A 10,950-nucleotide genomic window follows, 5' to 3' on the forward strand; every position below is an offset into this window, starting at 1 on the left:
AAATACATGTCAATATACTGCGATCTACTAATTTAATTTGTATTATGTTATACTCTTCTGCACTGTGTGTGTATGCTAGCGGCCCCGCCTCCACCCACCAAAGAGGCTGTATGAATGACACTCCGTTCGTGCCATTTTTCTATGGAGCAAACGCGCCAACGTGCTTGTGCCCACGAGACATTTTTTTCTGAACGAGAAATCTTGTCACGTTTTAATCTTGCGAGATCTTGTGAGTGCATACATTTTATATCTGCACTGAATCTTTGAACTCTTTTGAAATGCTTATCATAGCTTATTATATAAAAGTCTACAAATGAGGCATTCTAGCCTTTTCATTAAAGGGAACAATTGGAGTTGAAAGAGGGGCTGCACGGTGGATTAATGGTTAGCATGCTGGCCACACAGTCAGGAGATTGAATCTCCGTTGGGCACTTCTGTGTGGAGTTTGCATGTTCTCCCCGTGTGTGTGTGGGTTTTCTCCGGGTACTCCGGTTTCCTCCCACATTCCTAAAACATGCATGTTAGCTTCATTGGAGACTCTAAATTGTCCATAGGTGTGAATGTGAGTGTGGATGGTTGTGTGTCTACATGTGCCCTGGTGACCAGTCCAGGGTCTCTAACCTACAGGCAAGCCAAATTATTTCTCCCAAGCACTGAAGCAGGTAATAACAGGTCATATTTTGAAAATATAGTAATAATTATTACAAACATTGCACAAAAGTAAATACAATCCTACAGTGTCTACTATATTATTTCACTGAGTGCATCATTGAGTCATTTCTTACAGTGGAAAACCAAAGGCAGGCAATGTTACCTGGCACCCTATTGGTCCTGATGGAGGAGGAGAACCAACATCGTCTCTGGTTGGACAGCAGATGGCAGCACATGCCGACCAGGAAGCGGTCCTGCCTGCAGACGTGAGTGCACATCTACACTTACATCATCATCAGGGGAGGAGGAGCCACTCTGAGTGAGAGACGGTTTCTGCAACAGGATGAACTAAAGAGACTCATCTAAAACATGACTATTCTCCTGGTTAGAGTGATGCTGGGTTAAGACAACGCGGTGGACCGGAGGACGAGCAGCATGGCATCACCGCACCACTACAGAGACTCTGCTCATGACATTGCCAATGTGATGCAGAGGCTGCAAGGTAGGCATTCATTGCTTACTCATCTGTACTTGCAGTGCGTTTAGAGGTGACCTGGCGGATTGGCATGACACAGCAGAAACACCAAAATGCCAAAAATGCAGCTTTCCTTTCTAAAGAGTGGCAGTTTGTTCCATGAATGTGTTCTATTTTTGTCATGCAGTGTTCCAGCATGTACTTGTCAAGGACTGTGAATGTTTTTAGGTGATGTTCGGCTATGCTTTGCCCCACAGTGAATATCTATTCTTCAGCTTTGGTGAAGTTTTTGAATTTTGTCATTGAAAACGGTGATAAAAATGTAGACCGATTCAGAATGCACACGCTTAATGCACAGATTTGCTCTTGCGGACAAACTTGACCGTCATATATCGGATAGCAGCGTGTTCCCGTATAAATTTGGTAGGAAATGCCACAAAAAGCACTATGGAAGGAGTGTGTTCAGGTGAAACCCTACACAACGTTATCAAGGATGTACAAATCGAGCATAGCACTGCAAAACTACCATTTTAAACTAAATAAATGTGATCAAAAATTTAAAAAAATAAAAATAAATAAATAATAATGTCATAACCATAGAAAGTGAGCTATAACATGTGCAATATATATGTGTATGTTTGATATACACTGTATATATCTAAATAAAACATCTTGACCTGGTAACATTTGCTCATGTGGGACCCCCCCCCACCCTCCCACAAACACATTTCACATTTTCATTAAGATTTAGGTCTGGCCTCTGGCTGGGCCTTTCTAAAACGTTTCTTTTCTTTTGGTGAGGCCATTTGTTTAGTTGATTCCAATGTATGCTTTGTGTCAAAGATGATCATTCAAATCACATACATGAGTGTTGTACTACTGCTACATAGATGGTACATAGATGCAGTACATTTCTACATCTCGTTCCTCATAGAATTCATGTGCTTGTACTTCAATTTAGTAGCGTTAACATGAGGCAACACATCTCAATGACATTCAATGACTCATACAAAGTTGACAGATAAGTCAGGAGACGCGGCTGTGGTTTTCAATATGGCTGCCCCCAAGTGGATCTTGTGAGGTGGCAGTGTGTTGTGTGTGTGTGTGTGTGTGTGTGTGTGTGTCTGTCAGAGCTGAGAAGTGGCTGTTTGGGGGTGTGTGGGCGCACACTCTGCATCACACATCGATCTCTTCTAATTTTAGACGCTCGCGCTTCCTCTCCTGTTCAAAGACCGGCGTGATACTTTTGATTAAGACGTCGAGTGCGAATGAAACTGTTGCATTATTTATGGGGACATGTGTCGCACGAGTGACAGCCCCTCCTGCCTTCAAATAATCTTTCTTTTTGAAGCGGCACCATCGTTTGTCAAGCCTGCGGGAGCCTCGTTTATGTCTTGAAATGACGTAAACTGTAAATAATTCAGCTCTTCCTCCAGCGAGTGTGGCTTGTTCCCCAACATGCCTTACATAATTACCCAATTAGCCCGGGGACACATGTCCAAGGCTTGCGGATACTCAATTAACGTCAAGTCTCATGATTTTAATGCTATGTCTTTGTGTTATTATGTCCGACACTCGTAACGATATCCCACACGAGATCTGTACGGGGATCTGCTGCCATTGTGCAGGTGTGGCAGGTGCAGGTGTTTGTTCAAGGTGCTCGTGTAAGATCAGTTGATCATTTGATCAAACCTGTGATCAATCAAGACGAGAATCAAAGATGTGAACATGAATAGCAAGCGTGGCGGTGAACATGTGCTCCTCGTCTTCAGTATCATCAAGGGCAGCTATTTGGTGTTTCCATGCTGCATTTGACAGGATTAAACAGAACCAATGTTGTCTTTCTTCAGGGTTAATGTGCTGGTGTTTTATTTATGAGTCCTCCTGTGGAAAACATACAGTCATAAGTCTCATTTTTTGTCATTTGACAGCCTTTAAGACAGATAACATTGACATGCTTACATCCGGGAGTCAGGAGAATGTTCTAACTGGTGTTGCACGTATCAGCAGATAGCATCAAAAGAGCTGAGCTTGGTTTTGGAAGCTGTCAGCAATCATGCTATGCAACATAAAACAATCACAACTTTTTGTGTCCCAGTTTTGAGACCCCCAAACCACCCACCCCCCTACGGCCACCCTTTCTTTCTCCCATCAACCGTCTCTTTTGGTGCACCTCTCTGCACTGAAACACAGCAATTAGTGACACCATATGGCAGAGAATGGTGAGGCCACTTTGAACACCTCCCAGGCTGAACTCCTCCATATGCTGAGGAATTTGCTTGTTTTTGTTTGTTTGTTTTTTTTTGTGGTCTTTTGTTAATGAGAAAAGAGATGCACTGTTTCTCCTATTTTCAATTTCTCCCCAGTGGGTGGCAGAGGCGTTCGATTCCCGCCCGCCGGCTGTGAACGACTTATGCCTGCCCGTCAGGCAGATAAAGTTAGTTCATTTCCAATTTAGCTATCAGCAAATGAGGTTTCTTAGTCAACACAGGCTTTGGCGGCTTGTTGTGCAAAGCAGAGTGACTGCGTTTAAAGAAATTCTGCAGTGTTGTCCATTTTTTTTTTTTTTTAAATAATCCCCTGCCAGTGATGTTTGCTGTGCTGGCAGATAGACAGATGTGGAGGGGAGGGGAGGCGAGCGGTAAGGGCAAGGGCAACAGAGAAGAGCATACAGTTTTCCCTCCTTTATCGCGATTAATTGGTTCCAGACTCGACCGCGATCAGTGAATTTCCGTGAAGTAGGATTCAGTCTTAATAAATACAACATTTTCATACTTATGGCATAGAAAACCTGTTTACGATGTTTTTAACATTTAACTAGGCATGAAATAACACCCATATAGTCATCCAAACCCAAGTTTGGAAGACTTGCTTTGGTTAGAGTCCATTTCGGTTTGAGTCGGACCTTCTGGAACGGATTCATAGCCAAGGCACCACTGTATTCTCAAAGTTTTATAATAATTAGACAAATGGTCAATGACTTAGCAATTTGTTGCTAATTCGTCTCGCCCACGCCCCTGCAAAGACGTTTAGCCTGGGGGCTGCCATGTTTTTCAACCAATCTTGCTCAAATTTTAGACAAATTTTGGCCATCCAATGAAGGTGTGTACCAAATTTTGCGATGATTTGGATAAGCACCCTAAAGTTTTGTAAAGCACATTGTGTGAGAAATTTCAAGTCAGTCTGTCGTCTCCTGGGGTTTAATAACAGCGCCACCGTGTGGTGTATTTGCCAGAAAAATAATAGCACAGGCAACACAGGTTCAGCGGTTCAGGTGTAGAATTTTAGGCAACACTGGCATAATATCATCAAGGATGGTTACACATTGTTTTGTCCCAACTCAAGATTAGCACCATTTAAGTTAGGAAGCATGGCTCCTTATGCACTCATAGTTACCAAAAGTGTAAAAGGATCATTGATCCTGTTCTACTGGAGCTGAGGAAGTAGTACTTGCGTAATACTGGCACCAAAGAAAACATAACCTTCTTGGCGGAGGTAAAAAAAAAAACTAGAAAATGAGGCAGCGGACAGAGAAAGCATCCCCTCGCCAAATACTTAAGCTTCTGATTGCTGGTGGAACTGGCGCAGACCCTCCGTTTGGCCCACAGCCAGGTTGCCATCCGGTTGCCAGGAGCGACACGACGCTTCGGCCGCAGCCAAGGAAGGCCCAAGCAGACGGTCACCTTGAGCTGTGCCAGCTTCCTGTTTGGTTTTTCCAGCACCGCCTATTCATCGCCGCCAAACGCAGGCAGCGGAACAGACAACCAACATAGCTGTGATGCATCTTGTAGGCCTTGATTGTTCCGCTGGGAGCGTGCAGTTTAGCCGAGTGGTTAAACTGAAGCCTGTGAAGGTCGCGAGCACATTAAAACGAAAGCCATGTCGCCTCGGACCTGTGGCGCTATGATATGACCCGTACAGAGTCGCTAGCGTCTACTCATCTTCCATAAAAGCGGTCACATGACATCCAAAACGGACTCTTAAAGGGCCCACGAGGAGCATGTGTGATCCCGTTGTGGAGTGTGTCTCATTGACGTTTCAGATTGTGATCTCACCGAGCCCCGCAGCCATTGAAGGTTTGATACGCAGGATTGGTTCACTTAGGGCGCCATGCTTTCAACCTGAAAAGGGTATCAGGAGGTCCTCCAAAGGTCACGCTCCCAAAAATGTCAATATTGCATAAATTGTTGTAATTTTTCCTTAAAGTAACTTGATGGAAAGCTTTGTTTTTGTCGAGTTGCCACGGCAGCCAAGTTTACAGCTTCCTGCAATATGGTACAAGTCAGTTACACTTCACTAACTACAGGGGGTGTTCTGGATGCACCCCCACCCAAAAAAATAATTCAATTCCACGTTTTTAGCAGGCTTATATGGAAGCTCGTTTCCGCCACTGAAAGAAAAACAATACCCCAGTGGTAAGTCATAATTAATAATAATAATAAAAAGCCATAATTATGAGTTAGGAAAGTCATAATTATGAGATACAAAGTCAAAATTATGAGATAAAAATTTAAAGCTTTGAGATAAAAAGTCAAAATTTTGAGACACAAACTGCGCGCGTGCCGCCGTCTTCACTGAAGCCTTCGTCACATGACTCTCACACACATGTGCAGTTTGTATCTCATCATTTGGACTTTTTATGTCTCTTACGCCCGCTATTAAAATATGTCCAAAATCCTCCAACAAGATGCTGTAACCATGTAGTAACAGGCACATTCGTCATAACGTGTAATACTTGCAGTGTTCTGCAATATCTCTGTCATTTTAAGCATTACCGGAACTTCCTTCCTGGGCGCGTTGATTTCACATAGCAAGTTAACTTTTCCAAACTCAAAAACAAAAACACTGCAGCAGTGGTGGCAGTTCCCAATATGTAGCGTTCCCCTTCGGTAGTGGCCTAATCAATGCTCCCAGGAAGGGTGTTTGGGTAATGCTTAAAAGTATTACATGATATCATGAATGTACCTGTGACTGCACGGTCTCAGCATGTAAATAAAACCATAACACCTTGTGCAGTACCTGATTTTATCAAGCAGCGCCTGCTGGTGTGCTATGACTCTTTTGTACTTGTTTGTCAGCATGGGTGTGAAATGGGTTTTAAATTGTATTCATTATGGTCTTAAAAAGTCTTAAATTGGATTTGCTGAACCCTGCAGAGAGCCTATACGTGAAACATCGCCTGAACACTTGATTGAATGTTTTATGAAGGCGACAGTTTGACCCTGGAGCAGATGAATTCGTCTTATGTTGCGATGTATGACACAACACACCTCCTCGATTCGCTCCTTTCTTTGGCGATGTCGGCAACATTTCTCCACATTCAGCTGCAATTTCTGAGGGAATTCCGAATCTGGTCCCAAACCGCTACTTGGGACTGTCAAAGTGTCTTTCCAAACTACGTTTTGCCATCGACCTGTAGAAAATTACCTCTCCGGGCCACACTGATGCAGTGATACACTTCGCCTGTGAATCTCTGTCCTGCTATCTCTGGTGCTGTCCGTCAGATGGGGGCATCAGATCGTTTTGATGGACGTGCAGCACAATGTGCTCACAGATAGCATCCGGACACCCCGGCATGTGACCCACATTCAGCTTCTCTCCCTCATACTTTGCCTTGCTCTTATCTATCCCGCCCAGACACCTCCATGTAGTACCCCCTTTTTTTTCACCGTCATTGTGTGATTGGAAGGTGGAAATTTTGGCCTCTGGGCACCCTATTGAACACTTTTTAAATAGAGGTGACCTCTGAGGGGTCAGCTGACCTGATAAGGTCTCGCTTCCCACATTCCTGACTTTGTGGGAAGGACTCATTCTTAGTCTTAGAGGGACGACACGCATGCACATGACAATGTATGGAGGCCAGCAAAATTTCGATAAAAATACAGATGGAAGTATACAGATGGACTGACGCAGTGCGATAATAACGTGACAAGACGCGCACCATATCGTACGCCAACCGGAGAATGCATGCAAAAGCGAGGCAAAGTTGCGGCGTAAATCCTTGGATTGTATTCTTTCATGCTAACCGAATTTACCGCAGCGGACGCAGTTATTGAGTTAGCGCTGCTGACGCCGTCCTTTCACTTACTTAGTGGTGCCTGTAATGTGTGGTGGTCCGCTCGCTGAACCCGGATAAAGAGCTTAGACCGTCTGACCCACTCTGCACACACACATGAGCACAGAACGGTCACACACCCCATCAGCGCATTCACAGAGAGGTTCTTATATATTTTTTGAAAGCTGACTTGAGTGTCAGTGATTCCCTCAGTGCTGACTCCTCGTGATTTGTTTCAGTTGTTTGCGTGTCCGTGGACTCAAACGATGGTGTTTTTACAGTAAAATGTTAACTATTAGAGGTAAGAGTGTCATTCTGTGTGTGTGCTGCAGGTGCTGAAAGCTGTTTAAACGACGCCATTGTTGCCCTGCTTTTCATGAACATTAGGACACTTTTTGTCAGCGACTCCTCAGCACATCTGCTCCTGAAAAGGGAATCCCGGTGCTTGTTTGGATAATCACTTTGACTTGTGTCCCCCATCCCCCCCAGCTCCCTCTTTAATGTGCGTGTGATTATTACTGAAAAGTAATTAGCCATGCTAATGGGTCGGCATTTGGATTTCCGCTTCTTGCACACTTCCACGTTGGCCCATAAATGAAGGGGGTGAAATGGGTGTTTTTGAGAGTGGGGCTTTAAGAGCTCCGGCAGGAAGTGCTTGCTTTTTTTTTTTTTTCTTTAAATGAGGCATTGTAGAGTTGAAAGAGAAGAGCTAAAATCTAGAGGCAGGCATAAAGACGCCACGAGAGGAGGGTGGAGAGTGCCACAATCTGTGTAATTACTTTGTATAGTGGATAACAACAACAAAGACACCCATTTAGTGCATGATAGCTTTAACGGGGACATTCCATTAATGTTGCACTACGGGGAAAGATGCATTAGCACCACAGAAAAAGGCTCTTGTGTTGCTTTTTTGTGATGCTTTTTTCTCTTTTAGTGAGCCACTGTGATTCTGACTGCAACTATCCACATGCACGCACGTTATCTTTCAGCCAGTTTCATGGTTGCAGATGACCACAACGTATCGCCCAGATCTTTTCAGCATTGTTTTATGCATTGCAAGACAAACTTGTCATTAAGTCCAGTGCAGACCTACGTCAAAGCCAAACAAACCTCCAAACCATTGATTGTAACGACCCCCCCATGTCCATGACTGTGACCGCCGGTCACAAATTAGTGCTTTTGAAAAACTTGTAGGGTTGCAGGGAACCACAAGATTGCAGTGCGGTCGTCCCTCGCTACATCGCGGTTCGAACATCACTGCCTCCCTCGATCGCAGTTTTCCACAGATTAATGAATTCATAAATGATCACCCTTTTGTAGTTGAATACAGCCAATTCTAAGTCAAAACACGTGTATACAAGCAAATTGTATGTATTCTTGGCCCAAATGAAGCATTTTCAATCATAAAAATGGCTAAATAAGTATTAGGAATTTAGATGTTTTATGTACTGTAATATCTGTGACGTTGTGTGCACCGTTAAGAGGCGGGGCCTGGGAAGTGAAGTGTGTGACGTCAGCTAGCTACTGTCGAGTTGCTGAGTGCAACCATCGTAACCATTTTGCGTGGTTAGCAGTGTGGAGAGTGCCTGTGCCTGGCGTGAGTTGTGGCCGACAGCAGCTCCTGTGTGAGTGTTCACTGTGCCATTGCAGTAGTATTCTACTACACCGGCCATGAGGTGTCAGGAACGTTACCTTAATGAGACAATAGCCACCAGGTATCCTGTCAGTGCTAGTGTGTGAGTCTATGTGATGCCTTATTTATGTTTAAGATGTCTTATTTTCTATTATTACAGTATGTTAAGTTGGTTCTGCTGCTGCTGTTTTGTGCAATATAACTGTTAATAAATGGCAGGGTGGTCAAAGAGAGCTACGTTTTCCTTGCCACAAACTCTTCGGCAAGCAACTTAGTACAAATTGGAGAGATGCTATTTTTGTCTTTTTAAACACAGGCTTCCAAACAGAAGCGTTACCTCTCCTCAAGGTGGTGCTGTGCCCCCACACCCGTCTGATAAGATTAACTAAGCTGCTAAGAATTCACATCCAAATATCCTGTGGCTAAAAGGAGAACAATGTGAGCACATAGCAGTTCTTTTCCTTTAGTAGCTGAAACGAGGTTGTTCCTCTTGTCCTCACCAAACCTCGCAGCTGTGCAGAAGTACTGTTGCTGCGCTGACCCACGGTGAACCTCTTCAACCTCACCGGGCTTCCGGGCTCTTCGTTCAGGAAGCAGCTGAGGTTCAGTAGCCCCGCTTCTTCTATCTCATGAAAAACAGCAGAGCACTCCAGAGGGCTGCAGCCTGAAGGGCTCTGTTGGTTTATTCCAGTGTTTGTCCACGCCTGCTCACATTCTTCCCTCCGTACTCCCATGGTGACGCCTAACAAGTCCCATCTCTGCTCATCATCTCGATTTAATTTTGTCCCGAGGTTGTTTTTTTCCCCTCATCCATTCAAGCCTTCAGGGAGGCTACATTCCTGCTAACTGGAACAATTCTCTCTAAATTTCAAAATAGCATTTTAAGAGACTTCCTTTAATTGATTCTTCCTTTCCGGTCTGGGCTTTGTTATCAGTCCAAATAAATGAACCGCTTTTTTTTTTGCTTCAGCACCTCGGATAGCTCCACAACTCCTCTGTGCGCCACTGCAGAAGTAATCACATTACATCTCTTTTAGCGTGGCTGCTTTAAACAGAAACAGCATGTGCTTATTAGCTAGTGTAGCCTCTGTCATTATCTCGGCTCACTGTTTTTGGGCTCATTTTGAGTCTATTTTAGTTCTTGCCATGCAAGTAAAGGCATTGTGCGCTCACTAATGAGCACCAACACATAAGATATGTCATATAAAATAGGGAGAAAGGTAAAAAAGCAGAGTGGACCTGCATGAATAGGCCAGGGTCGCCTGTTTCAAGGCTGTTCACGGCCAGGCAGAAGTGTCATATTGTGTGATTATCAGCAGATAGATAACAGAAGACAGCTGCCATTGGTTATGGATGACTTTTATAATTAAAACCCTTTGCATGTGTGTGGACGGCGGGATAGGGGGTCACCCTAAAAGAACAAAAGAGGGAAATCGCACAAAATGATGAATGGGTCTTTCATCTTTGAGGCTGATTTGAAATCCACTGCGTTCAGTGTGGTAATATTGCTTCCCAGCCTCTTGAATGTGAGATTTCAAAGTAGAGCTTTTGTGCTTTGATATTGCATCACACTACCAGTGTGTGTGTGTGTGTGTGTGTGTGTGTGTGTGTGTGTGTGTGTGTGTGTGTGTGTCAAAGGAGGGCCTCGAAGGCGGAATACCGTATAAGTAAGAGGTTGTATGGGTCAGGCAGAGGTTGTGATAGAGACCGCTGGAAGGAATAGTGATTTTTCTGCCCTTGTGTTTGTGATGGGAGTAGTGGGAAGTAGTGTATTGAGTTTAGTAGCTATAGGTGGACTCTATTACAGTCGACCTGGTCAACCTCTGATTTGTTCATTTACTACCAATAGGAAGTAATTAGGGCCAGGCGATTTGATCAATCTTGTGATATGTACTGTATATCCATATTTTGTTTCTAAAGAAAGTATCAATCGTTTAGCCGCAAGTATCGTTATATGAAGTCTCTTTCAAATCAACCTGTGTTCAGGCTAGAAGAGCGATTAAGTCAGGTAGCCGCTACTGTCATTGTTGCCAAAACGCTGATGCCTTCCTCTTCCGTTTCACGCAGTCATCACAAGAGCGACAACGGCGGAAGTGCTGAAAAGCAGATATGTGGTAACACCTTGGCTTCAAAAAG

The 10,950-nt window shown here is 44.1% G+C and overlaps 1 protein-coding gene across 1 annotated transcript in view; it reads left to right on the forward strand.

Annotated features, from left to right (window-relative positions):
- The first annotated feature begins 955 nt into the window (after positions 1-955).
- syne1a (spectrin repeat containing, nuclear envelope 1a) overlaps positions 956-10,950 on the forward strand; it is a 115,718-nt gene continuing 105,723 nt past the window's right edge. Inside the window, exon 1 of the mRNA XM_054762005.1 lies at positions 956-1,153. Coding sequence (XP_054617980.1) covers positions 1,087-1,153 — 67 coding nt within the window. The 5' untranslated portion in view covers positions 956-1,086. The remainder of the gene's footprint in view (positions 1,154-10,950) is intronic.

This window comes from Dunckerocampus dactyliophorus, chromosome 19, assembly GCF_027744805.1.
Source record: "Dunckerocampus dactyliophorus isolate RoL2022-P2 chromosome 19, RoL_Ddac_1.1, whole genome shotgun sequence".
NCBI lineage: Eukaryota > Metazoa > Chordata > Actinopteri > Syngnathiformes > Syngnathidae > Dunckerocampus > Dunckerocampus dactyliophorus.